The sequence below is a fragment of the Rhinatrema bivittatum genome, unplaced genomic scaffold, assembly GCF_901001135.1.
Source record: "Rhinatrema bivittatum unplaced genomic scaffold, aRhiBiv1.1, whole genome shotgun sequence".
In the NCBI taxonomy this organism is placed as follows: Eukaryota; Metazoa; Chordata; class Amphibia; order Gymnophiona; family Rhinatrematidae; genus Rhinatrema; species Rhinatrema bivittatum.
Genome location: NW_021821143.1, coordinates 83,394 through 99,463, shown reverse-complemented (window position 1 = coordinate 99,463; position 16,070 = coordinate 83,394). Strand labels below are relative to the sequence as shown.

Below are 16,070 nucleotides of genomic sequence, written 5' to 3'. Positions count from 1 at the left end.
AATGGATAGCACCTGGTTTGTGGGAGTGGCTCTAGGATAGCCTGATTTGTATGAGTGACTATGGGATAGCACTTGGTTTGTGGGAGTGGCTCTAGGACATGCCTGATTTGTATGAGTGACTATGGGATAGCACTTGGTTTGTGGGAGTGGCTCTAGGAGATGCCTGATTTGTATGAGTGACTATGGGATAGCACCTGGTTTGTGGGAGTGGCTCTAGGACATGCCTGATTTGTATGAGTGACTATGGGATAGCACTGGTTTGTGGGAGTGGCTCTAGGAGATGCCTGATGTGTGTGAGTGACTATGGGTAGCACCTGGTTTGTGGGTGTGGCTCTAGGATATGCCTGATGTATGTGAGTGACTATGGGTAGCACCTGGTTTGTGGAGTGGCTCTAGGATATGCCTGGTTTGTATGAGTGACTATGGGAGAGTGGCTGTAGGATAGCACCTGGGGAACGGTAGTGATCCTATGCTGTTGTTAATCCTCATTGCCTGTGTCCAGGCTTACTCTATATGCTGCTGAAGCACCTGGTGGATCGATACAATATTATTACGTATGTCCCAGCGAAACTGAGCCAGCAAGTCCATTTCGCAGCCGTCAGCCAAGTCATTGTTGCCCCAGTCCTCTGCATCTTCTGGCTCCTCTTCTTTTCTGTTCTGCGATTAGGTAAGTGTGGCTCTCTCTTCTCTCCTCCTCTCATTCTTCTTGCTGTGTGCTTAACTCTTCTCTCCTCACTGGGTACACTGCCCCCTCACCTATGTCTCCCTGCAGTGTGCCCTCCCTCCTCCTCTCTGTATATTTTCTCTTCTCCCATGTGCTCTCCCTGATGTTTACTGTTCCTCCTTTCCTCTCGCCTCTGTATGCTGCCTCTCCTTTCCTCTCCCTGTTGTGTGCTCTCTTTTCCTCTTCTTGCTGGGTACACTGTCTCCTCTCCTTTCTCTGCTCAGTGTTCTTTCTCCTGTCCTCTCCCCTCTATGTACTCTTCCTTCTCACCTATCCCCAAATAATTAATGCAAATTTGTGTAGACCAGGACAAAAGGAAATGGAGAAGGAGGCAGAGCATTGTCTTGGAGAGTAATGTGTATAAATACTTGAAATCTTGTTAGCAAAATCACTGACCTGGAGGTCACCATGTTAGACTAGTGCTGTGGGCTGAAAGAAACGCTTATTCCTGAACATGCCCAGATCAGTCCAGACCAATGGGTTATGCATCCCTACCAGCAGATGGCGGCAGAGCAAACCTTTGAGGCTGTGCCTCATAAACGAGACTGCCACCTGCAGCCCTTCAGTATTTCTCTGCCGCCAGCAGATGGTAGAGGGCTAACCTGCAGCCCTGACCGATTTGGCGTTCAGAGGTTGATTTCTGCTCCTCAAGGTCGCTAGGTCTTGATTTCTCAGACCATCCCTTGGGTTGAGCCGGGCGAATGGGGGGGGTTGGATACCCCTGGCAGTGCTAGCCTGCTGCTTCCAGGGCCACTGAAAGCCAGGGGACTGGCTCCCTCTGTGGCCTCGAGGTTCCCTCCTGGCGAAAGACAAGAGAGACGGGATCTTCCCGTCCAGTAGAGGCTGGGGCGGATTCCAAGGATAGGTCCCCTGGGTTTTCTCTTAGGGACGGGGACGGCCCTAAAGGGAGCCAGGCTGGTAAGCAGGTCGTTCACGGCCCACCCCTCCTTACCCCCGCGGCATGGGAGTCGAGGCACGGTCAAGAGGAGGACACTGATTCCTTGAATAGTGAGTTTGAGGAGGACCCCTTATCTTCTAAGGGGTTTTCTCCTGAATTTATCCTTCTAATGCTTGAAGTCTTCTTAGCTAGAAGGGTCTTTTAAATAGCAACCTAAGGATAAGCACGTCAGCTCTTCAAAAAGGTCCCGGAGGAACCCTTTCAGGAGTCGGCCAAGCGAAAAAAAGCCCGGACCGTACGGGCAGCAGGGAACCTTGAGAATCTGGTGGATTTGGATGACCTACAGGGTGACGGTTTTCCTCTCCTGGGGCAGATCCAGAAGGGACCCGGATGGGGATCAGTTCCCCGATCCAGATCCATCTAAGAAGGATCAGGCCTTTTTGGAGGGGCCGGTCTCGGAGGGTGATGACTCTTGAGCTGTCCGTCTCTTCAAGAAAGAAAAGCTACGGCCGCTTATCCCCCAGGTTCTGGAGGAACTGGGGGTCAAAATGTCTCAAGAGGATTCCGACAGTGAGGGAGTGAACCCAGTCCTGGATGGGCTTCAGGAACCTCCCAGTGCCTTTCTTATCCCAAAGAAGAATCAGAAGCTCATTGACCATGAGTGGGAGTCTCCGGAGTCAGGTCTCAAAGTGGGAAGGCCAATGTCGGAGTTGTATCCACTGTCGGAGGAACATCTCGATCATCTCAAGACCCCTAAGGTGGACGTATCGGTTTCTGTGGTCTCCAAGAAAAGTACAATTCTAGTTACAGGGGCAGCCGCTCTTAAGGAGATTCATGATCGCAAACTGGAACTACAACTCAAACATATGTTTGAGGTTTCTTCCTTGGGTCTTCGAGCAGCCATCTGTGCGAGCATGATGCAGTGTGCCTGTTTATGTTGGATTCAGAAGCCTCAGGACCCATCATCCTCTGGACACTTATCTCCAGCTCAAGTGGCTCGTCTAGAGGCAGGGATAGCCTACGTGGCGGTTGCTTTTTACGACCTAGTCTGCCCAGCCACTCGAGGTATGGTCTTGGTGGGTACGGCGCGGCACCTGCTATGGCTGTGTAATTGGTCAGTGGATGTCTCGTCCAAGACTCAATTGTGTAATCTTCCCTTTAAGGGGAAGCTGCTCTTCGGGGAAGACTTTGATCAGCTTATGAAGTTCCTGGGGGAGACCAAGGGGAACAGACTGCAGAAGATAACACGAAAAGATTTTTTGCGAGTCAACCCCGTTTTCAGGAGGCACACAGATTTCACCCCGGGAAGGGGGCTTCCTCCTCAGGTGCTAAACAATCGACTAACCGACAACATTCCTTTCAGGCACACGGTAGGTCGTCCAGAGGCGGTTCCAGTCAGGGAGCCGCAGGCCAAAAGTCAGTCCAATGAGATCAGGCTCACCCACTCCTCAACTGTGGTGGTTTTTCGAGGAGTGGGCCAAGATCACTTCCAACCAGTGGTACTGGAGGTTATTTGCCACGGTTACACTGTAGATTTTTTTCAGCCTCTCAAGGAGCCTTTTCTGGAGTCATGTTGCATTTACCAAAGCAAACGGTCAGCGGTAGAAGGGACACTTCAAAGGTTGCTATCATTGGAGGCCATTCTTCCGGTTCCTCCGGGCGAACACTGTCACAGATGGTATTCCATTTACTTTGTGGTCCCAAAGAAGGAGGTCACTTTCCGCCCCATTCTGGATCTGCAGAAGGAGTTTGTGGGTTCCCAGGTTTCGGATGGAAACACTATGCACAGTGATTGCTGCAGTCAACAAGGGGGAGTTCCTGGCGTCCTTGGACCTCACGGAGGCATACTTACATATTCTCATTCGGGAGGATCATCAGAAGTTCCTCAGGTTCAAGGTGCTCGTTCAGCATTATCATTTCCAAGCTCTTCCATTCAGATTGGCCACAGCTCCTCAGACCTTCACGAAGATAATGATAGTGGTGGCAGCGTTCCTGTGGAAGGACGGAGTCCTAGTGCATCCATACTTGGACAGCTGGCTTATGAGGGCCAAGACAGAGGAGGAGTGTTCTCGTTCGATTCACCGGGTGATGCGGGTCCTGTGAACCTTAGGTTGGGTGATCAATGTGACGAAAAGCCACCTGTTTCCATCCCAGTCATTGGAATATCTGGGAGCAGAATTCGATACCCTGAAAGGCATGGTGTCCCTGACCCAGGACAGGATCTCCAAGTTGCAGGGTCAAGTTCATCGTCTGCTACACCTTCCAGCCCCAAAGGTCTGGGACTACTTACAGGTCCTGGGAGCCATGGCTTCAACCCTAGAACTGGTGCCTTGGACCTTTGCTCATATGCGTCCCCTGCAGAGAGCTGTGTTGACCCGCTGGAGCCCAGTGGCGGAGCAGTTTCACATTCCGTTGCCCCTTCAGAAGGAAGCCAGAACCAGCTTGACGAGGTGGCTCGCAAGGGCCAATTTGGATAAGGCATGTCCCTCAAGGTTCCAGATTGGGTGGTAGTGACCACAGATGCCAGCCTTATGGGCTGGGGCACAGTGGAAGATGGTCAGAGATGGTCAGAGATTGAACAAACCTGGTCTATAAATCAACTGGAAACCAGAGCAGTGCACAGGGCTCTTGAGGAATTTCTCCCGCTGGTCCAGGGACGGATGGTAAGGATATTCTCGGACAATGCGACGACAGTTGCATTTGTCAATCGCCAGGGAGGCACCAAGATCCAGGCAGTGACGTGGGAGGCTTAGTTGCTCTTCGTATGGGTAGAGAGCAACCTCCAGGAGGTTGCAGCCTCCCATTAGCAGGAATAGACAATGTTCAGGCCGACTTCTTAAGTCATAAGTAACTGGATCCAGGCGAATGGGAGCTATCCCAGGAAGCATGGAACCGCATATGTGCCCGGTGGGGGACACCTCAGTTGGATCTCATGGTGATGGAAGCCAATGCGAAGACCATGAGATTCTTCAGTCACAGACGCGAGAGGGGCTCAGTGGGGCTAGATGCTCTGATATGTCCTTGGCCAACGGGGATTCTTCTCTACATGTTTCCACCTTGGCCACTCATAGGTCGTGTTCTCAGGCGCATAGAAGCGCACCCCGGGACGGTGGTTCTGGTGGCGCCAGAGTGGCCACGTCATCCATGGTTCATGGATCTAATGTGTCTGTTGGTGGATGGACCCCTTCCTCCGTGTCCCATTTGCTGGAACTTCTTCGCCAAAGTCCCGCCTTTTTGGATCGGGAGGATCACTTTTGTCTCGCAGCTTGGCTTTTGAGAGATGACGCTTGCACGTGAGAGGCTATTCGGAGCAGGTGATTTCTACCCTTCTCCAAGCCAGAAGACCTTCCACTTCGATGGCATACATCAGGGTCTGGAAGGTGTTTGAGTCCTGGTGTAATCAGCGAGACTGGGATCCCCTTGTCGCGCCCGTTCCACAGATTTTGGCATTCTTGCAGCAGGATTTATCCAAGGTTCTAGCGTATAACTCTCTCTGAGTCCAAGTGTCGGCCCTAGGCTGTCTCAGGGGTAAAGTACAGGGGGAGAATTTGGCCTCTCACCCTGATGTCGTTCGTTTTTTGAAAGGGGTAAAGCATTTGAAGCCACAGATACGGAAGATGTGTCCGTAATGGAGTCTCAATCTAGTCTTGCGAGCTTTCTGTGAGGAACCCTATGAGCCCTTGAAACAACTTCTCTGAAAACTTTGACACTTAAGATAGTTTTTCTGGTGGAAATTTGCTCGGCAAGGAGAATTTCGGAGCTTCAGGCTCTCTCTCTTGTCAGAATCCATTTTTGCGAATTGATAATGACAAAGTGTCCATGCGAGCGCTTCCGTCTTTCTTGCCAAGGTGGTTTCCTCCTTTCATGTAAATCAGATAGTGGAGTTGCCAGGTTTTCCAGAGTGGTCTCTGAATCCAGTGATGGGGAGGGATCTCCATGTTTTGGATGTGAAGCAAGTTCTTTTATGATTCCTCAAGGTCACCAACTCTTTTCGGCGATTGGATCATCTCTTTGCAGCATTTGATGGAGCCAAGAAAGGGGGGAAAGTGTCTAAGGTACTTTGGCCTGTTGATTGAAAGAAGCTATTGCCGCAGCTTACATTAGCAAGGGTCGACCGGTATCATTGGGCCTGAAGGAGCATTCTACAAGAGCTCAGGCAACTTCTTGGGCGGAATGTCAATGGCTTTCTCCCCAGGAAATTTGTAGGGCCACGGTGTGGTCCTCTCTTCATACTTTCACCAAGCATTATCGCTTGGATGTGCGGGTGCATGAGTCTCCTACTTTCGACAAAAGTATACTGAGAGCAGGTCTTTCGGGTTTCCGGCCAGTGTAGGGAGTTATGTTACATCCCGTTGGTCTGGACTGATCTGGGTATGTTCAGGAAAGGAAAATTGGTTCTTACCTGCTAATTTTCGTTCCTGTAATACCACCTTATCAGTCCAGAGGCTCGCCCTGATATCAATACCGAAAGACTGATTTTTCTTGCGTTGTACTTCTGTGTTCAGAAGGGTTGCAGTTTAAGTTACCAAGTTCATTTACGCCAATATTTTTCATAAGTGTTAAGCTTTTTTGTGGACCTTCAGCGGTCTGGTCACGCGTGGGGGTATTCGTACTGGGGTTTTGTTCACCTTGTAGGTTAAATGTTTTTTGGTTCTAAGCTTGTGAACAGATTAATACTGAAGTGCTGCAGGTGGCATTCTCGTTTATAGGGCACAGCCACAAAGTTTTGCTCTCTGCTGCCATCTGCTGGTAGGGCTACTTAACCCATTGGTTTGGACTCATCTGTGGTATTACAAGAACGAAAATTAGCAGGTAAGAACCAATTTTCCTATATGAACAAACTAACAAGAAGAGAAAAAAAATAATTTATTAAGATATCTCAGGAGGGGAGTACAATTACCAACAAAAGCAATTCAGGAGCAATCTCAGAGGATCACCACCTCTAATTTGTACATCAGTGAGTTTAGTATTTAGTTAGCATAACGTTTTTCTAATTGGTTGGCAATATTATTTTATTTCATATATGTTATTAAGACTGAATTCTTGTAAGTCATATGATTTCTTGTAAATTGAGCCCAGAAGTCAGAAATAAAATTCAGTGCTGACCCCTTAACATACTTTTTGACTTTTAATATACTTTTTAGTATTTCAGTAGCCTTGAATATTCCTACAAGTCTAATCAGTGCAGTCTCTTTTCTGTAATTATCTTTATTTCTTCACCACCACCACCAAATTAGTCTGGCATCATAGAAATCCTTCTCAAAGCACCCTTATACTAGGACTTGAATATAGTTACAATCTCTGAGTCTCGGTACAATAAAAACCAGGATTGGTATGTGACCATCTCAGGCTATAAACTCTTCAAAAGACAGGAGAGAAAAGTGTGGTGGGGGAATGGGGAAGGAAGGAGAGAAAGAAGAGCGCTTTATAGTAATATAATAGTAGCCACTGAAATAAGGGGGAACAGGGAGAAACTGAATTATTGTGGATTTCCATACAAAGCCTAAGAGAATTTCTATGTTCTTAGGAATATTATACAGATCTTTAGCACAGGAAAAGGAGGTGGATTCAGACAAAAGAGGCATTACCAGGATAGCATACAAAGGGGAGGTCCTGCTTGTAGTTGATTTCAGTCTACAGGATGTGGATTGGAGCTACTTGCTGCAGAATCAGCTAGGAATGGTGAAGTCCTGGGTGCCCTACAGGAGGCATTCCCCAAGATGTTTCTCGAAGGATCTGATACTAACAAGTGGAGACAGTGTCATTGACCTCATGGTAAGGAAAAATGTAGGGTCTAGTGGTCATCATACAGTACAATTCCATATATTATATCCAGACCTGAGTTTAAGCATGGGTTCCGGTCTTCAGGAAGGCTTACTTCAAGATGATGAATGAAAGTGTTCAGGAATCCCCATCACAAACCCAAGATCCAAAGGGTATGGAGGAAGTGTGGATGGTAATAAGAGAGAACCCAAGAAATCTCTAAATAACCTAAAACCAGCAAGGGAAGAGAGAAAGAGCAAAATGATTTCTTAAGGAGGCAGCAAAGAGATGAGTGTATTCAGAAAATATAAACATTCGAGGAGGTCAGGCAGAATTATCAGGAGAGAGGCTTCTGGAATAAGGGGGACATGGCAGCATGTCATATTATCCCAGAGGAAACAAGCTGGGTTGCCTGCTGTCCAGGCCTGGCTAGAAAGGTCATTAACGCTGATGAGTGGTGAAAGCAGCATGCAAGGCAAGACTGACAATAGGAAATTGAAGTGAGACCTGGGATATGTTTGCAAGTATATTTGATTAGCATTAAATGATGGTTTCAGTAAATGATGCATCCAATGTAGAGATTTGTCTCTGTAAATTAGTCTTAACTGCACTAACCAGGGTCGCCCTTCCTGTCCTGGCTTTTAATTGTCTTCCTACATGTGGAATGATTTCAGTACTTCATCTCTTGTTCTCTGTTTTGCAGTTTGAAAATGTAGGTAAGGAAGTCGATATTCAAAGGATTTGTCCGGGTAACTTTTGGAGTTACCTGGATAAACCCGAGATTTGAATATTTCACCCCGTTTCCTGGCTAAAACTCGTTACCAGCAGAAAAAGAGGTGGTACTGAGAGGGCTCCCAGGCTGCGGGCTCACTTTGTACATGTAGGCCTGGCTGAAAAAACAATCCCTGCCCTAAACGTATCCGGATAACATTTTCTGGTACATTGAGTGGGACGTTTATCCGGGCATGTTCCGCTGAATATCCAGGTAAACGTGCCTGCTCTCCGAATTACTCAGTATGGACCTCAGAATATTACAAACAAACCAAAAGAGACAGGGAGGGCTGTCAGAGGAGATTGCCCAGTCAGTACAAGGAGATCGAGCCTTTAGGTATATAAAAGTGAGACATCAAACCAGAGGGAATTAAATAAGAAAAAGGGAGAACATGGGGTTAATGAGAAGGGGGGCTCAGCAGAAGGCAAGAATCGTAAGCTATTTCATTGCTGGGTGTTTGCAGCAGAGGGGGAAGGCGGTGAACCTAAGACAGGGCATGCACGTCTGAGGAATGATCACAGAGGAGGAAGCAGATCAGGCCATGGGAGTGGCGAGGCAGCCACAGGGAATGTGATTTCAATGGAATGTGCTCAGAGTACCCAGATAAAGCTATCCAGACAGCTCCCGCTCAGGGAATATTCCTGGATAGCTTAAATAACTTTGATTACTTTGAATACCAGCACTGTCTGGACAATGTGAAACTGCTCCCCAAGAATGCCTCCCATGCTGTCTCGGGTTAAAGAGTAAGTTCTGTGGGTAATGAGTGCCTGGACCAGTAGGGGGATACTCAAACCTTGGGTTTTGTCCAGGTAATTTCAAAAGATACGCGGACAAGCCATTTGAATATTGATTCCTAGTAAATGAAAGCAGAAAAAGAGCAACTAGCCTGTCCAGTTATTCCTCCTCAGTTAGCCTCACTTCGGTGGTGGGAAAAGTAATGGAGTCACTGTTGAAAGAGAGAATGAAATATCTACAGTCGGGAGAATTGCTGGACCAGAGGCAGCATGGATTCTCCAGTGGAAGATCCTGTCAGACAAATCTGATTGACTTTTTCGATTGGGTGACTAGGGAATTGGATAGAGGAAGAGCGCTCGATGTCATCTACTTGGATTTCAGCAAAGCTTTTGATACGGTCCCGCACAGGAGGCTGGTGAATAAAATGAGAAGCTTAGGAGTGAGTGCCGAGGTGGTGACCTGGATTGCAAACTGGTTGACGGTAAGAAGACAACGTGTGATGGTAAATGGAACTTTCTCTGAAGAGAGAGCGGTTTTAAGCGGTGTACCGCAAGGATCGGTGTTGGGACCAGTCCTGTTCAATATCTTTGTGAGCGACATTGCGGATGGGATAGAAGGTAAGATTTGTCTTTTTGCGGACGACACTAAGATCTGCAACAGAGTGGACATGCCGGAAGGAGTGGAGAGAATGAGACGGGATTTAAGAAAGCTGGAAGTGTGGTCGAAGATATGGCAGCTGAGATTCAATGCCAAGAAGTGCAGAGTCATGCATATGGGGTGTGGAAATCCGAATGAACTGTATTTGATGGGGGGAGAAAGGCTGATGTGCACGGAGTAGGAGAGAGACCTTGGGGTGATAGTGTCTCATGATCTGAAGTCGGCAAAACAATGTGACAAGGCAATAGCTAAAGCCAGAAGAATGCTGGGCTGCATAGAGAGAGGAATATCTAGTAAGAGAAAGGAAGTGATGATCCCCTTGTGTACAGGGCCTTGGTGAGGCCTCACCTGGAGTACTGTGTTCAGTTCTGGAGACCGTATCTCCAAAGAGACAGAGAGTAAGTTGGAGGCGGTCCAGAGAAGGGCGACCAGAAAGGTGGATGGTCTTCATCAAATGACTTATGAGGAGAGATTGAAGAATCTAAATATGTACACCCTGGAGGAAAGGAGGAGCAGAGGTGATATGATACAGACTTTCAGATACTTGAAAGGTTTGCGCTGGACGAGGCTATATTTGGAGAGAGTGTGTTGTGAGCAGGTCTTTTGGGTGCCCACTCAGTGTATGGGAGTTTGGGTACATCCCACTTGTCTGGACTGATCTGGCTATGAACATGAAAGAAAAATTGGTTCTTATCTGCTAATTTTCGTTCCTGAAATACCACAGATCAGTCGAAAGGCCCATCCCCATGTTTTTCTGTGTATATATTCAGAACTGATAGAGTTACAGGATTTTCAATTCCTTTGTTGGATGAGGGAAGCTCCAGCTCAGGGTGGCTTCAACCCTGGGCTCTCTGTTTGCCCTGGATAGGGGAAGTTTGTGTTTGCATTCTAGTTTGGTTTGGGTACAGGTCAATATTGAGGGACTGCAGGTGGCACTCGGTTATGTAGTGATGCCTGAAAAGTTTTATTCTCTGCTTCCATCTGCTGGTAGAGATCCAAAACCCAGGTGTCTGGACTGATCTGGGGTACTAGAACAAACATTAGCAGGTAAGAACCAATTTTCCTTTAAGAACTCACACTATTACTTTGGAAGGGCTGACCTTCACTATCACTGGAAGTCCCATTCCATCATTTTATGTGCCCACTTGGGGGGTTACAGGCCTGTCTAGGGCCCATTATGGTAGTCAGTGCACGATGTTACGTGAGCCATCCCAAGAGCTCCTGGAGATGACTGTTATCTGAGCCTCCAAGGACAAATCACTCTAAATAATAACACTTAAACCTCTCACCAGATTTTTAAAATGGAGAAGTGTATCATTAAATGCAGTAAAATCATTCATGGTTTTACTGTTCTTATAAAACATAGAAACCTGACGGCAGAAAAAGACCAGATGACCCATCCAATCTGCCCGTCGTGTCCAATTAATTTGGCATTATAATTCCCATTACTCCCTCAGAGATCCCCTGGGTTTACCTCATGCTTTCTTGAATTCAGACGCGTGTCCTTTTCCACCACCTCCATGGGGAGGCCTCTCCATGCATCCACCACCCTTTGTGTAAAGAAATATTTCCTAAGAGTTCTCCTCAGTCTCACTCTCATCCCATGAACCCCCGTTCAGACTTTTAAGCATTTAATTTCAGTCTATTGTGTCCTGGCCAAGGTTCATTAGTCTCTAAGCAAGCATTCGTCTGAAATACGGCTCCCTCCAACTGGGACCCAGAGCGCATGTCATGTCTGTGAACTTGGTAGATAATTCCAACATTCAGGATCAGTTTCCCTGATGGAAGGATGTCCCTATCTGATAATCTCATGGTAGCAAAGCAGTGTGTGATAAGGAAGTGGCCAACGTCAGAGGAATGCTGGATGCCAAGAAAGAGCTATAACCAGTAAAATATATCTATATAAATAAAGGGGGCTAAGTTCATTGGTGAGACCTCACCTAGAGTATTGTGCGAAGCTCTGGAGACCGTACCTGCAAACGGATCGAGATGGATCAGATGCAGACGAGAGAAGGGCAAGCAAAATGGCACAGGCTCTACACCATAAGCACTATGAGATGAGCATTACTAAAGGACGTGAATGTGTACACCGGGGTGGAGGGACAGAGGAAGATGACAGAAACATTCAAATACCTCAAGGGAATAACAATGCACAGGAGCAAAGCTGAGGCACAGGAGAGAATGCTCTGGAGCCAGAGTTCATGGCGAGAGACTCGGGAGCAAGCTCAGGAAATATTTCTTCACCAAAGGGATGCTGGATGTGTGGAATGGCCTCCCTGGGGAGGTAATGGGCACAAAACCAGGGATGAAATCCTAGAGAGTGCCTGGGCTAGGCAGCAAATCCCTACTGGTGAGGAAATGAGGGAAAGGGAGAGATGAGCTGGGGGCTCTGGCTCTGCGGTGGGAGTGGAGTTGGGCAGATTAGATGTAACTTTCAGTGCTTCTCCTTATCTGGGTTTCATTCCCCAGCTAGTGGCAAAAAGGATAAAGATGGCCGCCTACTGAGAGGCATGGTTTTTCTGAGCTCCGCATTACCTTGAGTTTCTTTTCTTCTCAATATGCCACATTCCAAGCGCAAGGCTAAGATCAGGGAGTCGATCCAGTCACTCCCCAATCCGACCCCTTTCAGCCTTCAATTCAGGGGTTCTTTACCTCAGCGTCTGAGTCAACTCTGGGGGCGTCCTTGGTGGCTTCAGCTGCGGAGTGAGCGGCTGTTTGCTGGACTTCGATATCACCCTTAGCCCCGGCGCTCCAGCGACCCACCTCTCCTCTTCCCCAGATGGCTTCCCTGGGGGATCGTTCACTGCCGTGTGGAGTTCAGCTTCCTAGATCTGCAGTTTCTGGGGTGGAACCCTCTGTGGGAACCGTTACTTCAGCATTCCCGCTGCAACCACAGCAGTTCTTGGGCGACAAGGATTCGGCTGTTAGGCCACGAGCCCTGACTTCAACACCGGAGGAAGTTGTGAAAGATCAGCGTGAGGATCAAACATCACGGAATGGCAAAGGTATCGATTATTTCTTACTTCGCCTTTCCTTCCCTAAGCCCTCAGTCGTTACTCTGGACTCTATTGCTACTTTAGTTGATGTCGCTTCTACTGTTTCACCTCATATTCAAGTTACTGAAAATGAACTGGGATTCTCATTCTAAGAAAATTGAAGATATGGAGAATCACATTTCATCTAACCAACAAGTTCAAGAGACTTTAAGTCCGATACACTTCAGTTAAGGAGATTGGAACATATTGAAAATTCTCTTTGGTATTTGAACTTTAGGATCTTGAATTTCCCTCAGTCTAATCTTATTTCAGCTACAAAACAGCCTCTCAGTCTCAAGATATGAATCCCAATTTGACTCAGCTTCTGGAATCATCTATTGAAGTTCCCTATTTCTCAATGTGGACTCTATTTATTTCTTTTGTTTTTTTCTCATGACGAGATTTTGTTCTTAGAGCCTTTTTTCGTAAGAGACTTTCCACGCTTTTTGGCCACCGGGTCTGGATCTACGCTGACATCACACGTTCTACTCAAGAACGTCGTAAAAAGTTCCCAAGTATGCAAACTGAGACCGTGGCACTTGGAGCGAAGTTTTTCCTCAGATATCCATGCAAATGTGTCATTTCTCATTCAGGATCCAGATTTTTTTTTTGATCCTGTTCATGTGCGTGCTTACCTTGATGCTCATACTTAAGCCATATCTTTTATTCTAGTTTATTAATCGCCCGGATTATACATTACTCAGTACATTTCTCTCTTTTCCTTTGCGATATATTGCGTATAGATCAATATCTCGCTCCTTTTGTCCTTCTTGAGTCTCCTTATTTCTTATTATCTTTATATGGGACTTAGTCTACTAATTAAGTTGGTGGGCTTTTTCTCATGTAATTTTCTAACAAGTGTATTCATGTTTGTAGAAACAAAATTTCAATAAATAAAAAGTAAAAAAAACAACAAGAGGCAGTCAAGCTTGTCTATTTGAGAGCTGGGAGATCAGTGCAGTCAGGCAAACCGGAGAGGCCAAATTGTCCTTCCCTGCCAACATCCTACTAGATTGCTGTGTTAGTGGGCATGCTGTCCTCTCCCTTCCCTGCTCTGTGCCCTCCCTCCTCTCTTCTCAGAGTGTGCTGTCTTTCCTCTCCTCCTTGGTGTGTGCTGTCTCTCCCTCTTCTCTGTCCTCACTGTATGATCTCCCCTCTCCTTCCTCTGTGCTTTTCTCCTCTCTTTCACGCCTCTCCTCACTATGTATTGATCCTCTCCCTCCTCTGGTCTCCTCTCCTCCATGCCGTGGTTCAGGTCGCATTCTGACTACATGTGGGTGCAATGTTTTGTGCTGCTGCAGGTCCCATGCGCCCCATCACCCTGTTCACCTTTGTGGTTCTCCTCTGCTGCATTCTCTTCTCCTTCTTCAGCCTCTGTCTAAAGAAACTGCAGCCAAAGAAACCCTCCAGCTACCAGGTGAGTATCCAGTGCCCAGAACAAAAGCTCTCCCGCGTCCTCCCCACTATCCCCCTTCCCCTCTCCTCATCCTAGCTCACTCTCCACTCTCCTCTTATCCCATCCTACCTCCCCTCTCCTCATCCTACCTCCCTCTCCACTCTCCTCCTATCCCATCCTACCTCCCCTCTCCTCATCCTACCTCACTCTCCACTCTCCTCCTATCCCATCCTACCTCCCCTCTCCTCATCCTACCTCACTCTCCACTCTCCACTCTCCACTCTCTTCCTCTATCCCATCCTTCCTCATCCTACCTCCCATCTCCTCATCCTACCTCACTCTCCACTCTCCTCCTCCTATCCCATCCTACCTCCCCTCTCCTCATCCTACCTCACTCTCCACTCTCTCCTATCCCATCCTACCTCCCCTCTCCTCATCCTACCTCACTCTCCTCCTATCCCATGCTACCTCCCTCCCCTCTCCTCATCCTACCTCACTCTCCACTCTCCTCCTATCCCATCCTACCTCCCCTCTCTCCTCATCCTACCTCTCACTCTCTCTCTCCTCTATCCCATCCTACCTCCCCTCTCCTCATCCTACCTCACTCTCTTCCTCTATCCCATCCTACCTCCCCTCTCCTCATCCTACCTCACTCTCTCCTCTATCCCATCCTACCTCCCCTCTCCTCATCCTACCACCCCTCTCCTCATCCTACCTCCCCTCTCCTCATCCTACCCATCCCCTCTACTCCCCTCTCCCTCCTCACCACACTCCCTCCCTCCTTATCCCCATCCTACCTCCCCTCTCCTCATCCTATCCTAACCTCACTCTCCACTCTCCTCCTATCCCTCCTCCTCCCCTCTCCTCATCCTACCTCACTCTCCACTCTCCTCCTATCCCATGCTACCTCCCTCCCCTCTCTCCCATCCTACCTCCACTCTCCACTCTCTTCCTCTATCCATCCTGTCTCTCCCCTCTCCTCATCCTACCTCCTCTCCACTCTCTTCCTCTATCCATCCTGTCTCCCCTCTCCTCATCCTTCCTCACTCTCCACTATCCAATCCTACCTCCCCTCTCCTCATCCTACCTCACTGACCATTATCCTATCCTACCTCTCCTCCTCTATCCCATCCTACCTTCCCCCTCCTCATCCTACCTCACTCTCCACTCTCCTCCTATCTCACCCTACCTCTCCTCCTCTATCCCTCCCTACCTCCCCTCTCCTCATCCTACCTCACTGTCCACTATCCTCCTATATCCCATCCTACCTTCCCTCTCTCATCCTACCTCTCCTTCTCTGTCCCATCTTACATTTCCTCTGCGCTCTCCTCCTTAGTCCCCATACTACCTCTCCTCTACACTCTCTTCCTTTCTTCCATCCTAACTCTCCTCAATGCTCTCCTCCTCTGTCCCATCTCACCTTTCTTTCTACTCGCCTTTCTATCCTATCTTGTCTATCTTCCCTCTCTCCCCCTGTTCTGTGACCTCTTCCTTCTCCCCTTCTGTCCCATCCTACCTTCCTCTTCATATTCCCTCTCTTCACTCTCCTCCTCTGTCCCATTCTACCTTTCCTCTGCATTCTCTCCCTCTGTCCCCTCTCATCTTTCATCTCCATCTTCCCTCTATTCTATTCTGGTCTCTCCTCTCTCTCCCTCTCCTCCCAGTCCTGTCCCTTCTGCTAATTATTTCATCAGTCAAAGTTGGCATCTGGGAAGCTAAATTTAGCAATCTGGGTGCATGACATCCACAAACAGACCCTGAGGTAGGAGGACCATGTTCCCATCTCTCTCCTGTGCTCTTTCTCTACTTTAACATTCGTCAGTGGAATCTCCTGCACCTACACATATGGTGCCCTGTAAAAGTCTTCACACCCTGTACGGTTTTCATATTCTGCTGTCTAAAAAATACAAATACATTAAAGTTTGAGTTGTTTCATGGTTTGCACAACATACGCTACACTTTGTTCATGAAAGAATTATAGAGATTACTATAAGAATGAGAAGCTAAAAAGTCTTCATTACATAAATCTTCACATCCTTTACCATAGCAAACCCTAGATAGCTCTGGTCGTCAAAAAATTGCCTTAACAA

At 47.8% G+C, this 16,070-nt stretch overlaps 1 protein-coding gene across 1 annotated transcript in view; it reads left to right on the top strand.

The window, feature by feature from the left end:
• The first annotated feature begins 562 nt into the window (after window positions 1-562).
• Window positions 563-16,070, top strand: part of LOC115082487 (calcium permeable stress-gated cation channel 1-like) — a 37,587-nt gene continuing 22,079 nt past the window's right edge. Inside the window, exons 1-2 of the mRNA XM_029586709.1 lie at window positions 563-667; window positions 13,886-14,001. Coding sequence (XP_029442569.1) covers window positions 13,891-14,001 — 111 coding nt within the window. The 5' untranslated portion in view covers window positions 563-667; window positions 13,886-13,890. The remainder of the gene's footprint in view (window positions 668-13,885; window positions 14,002-16,070) is intronic.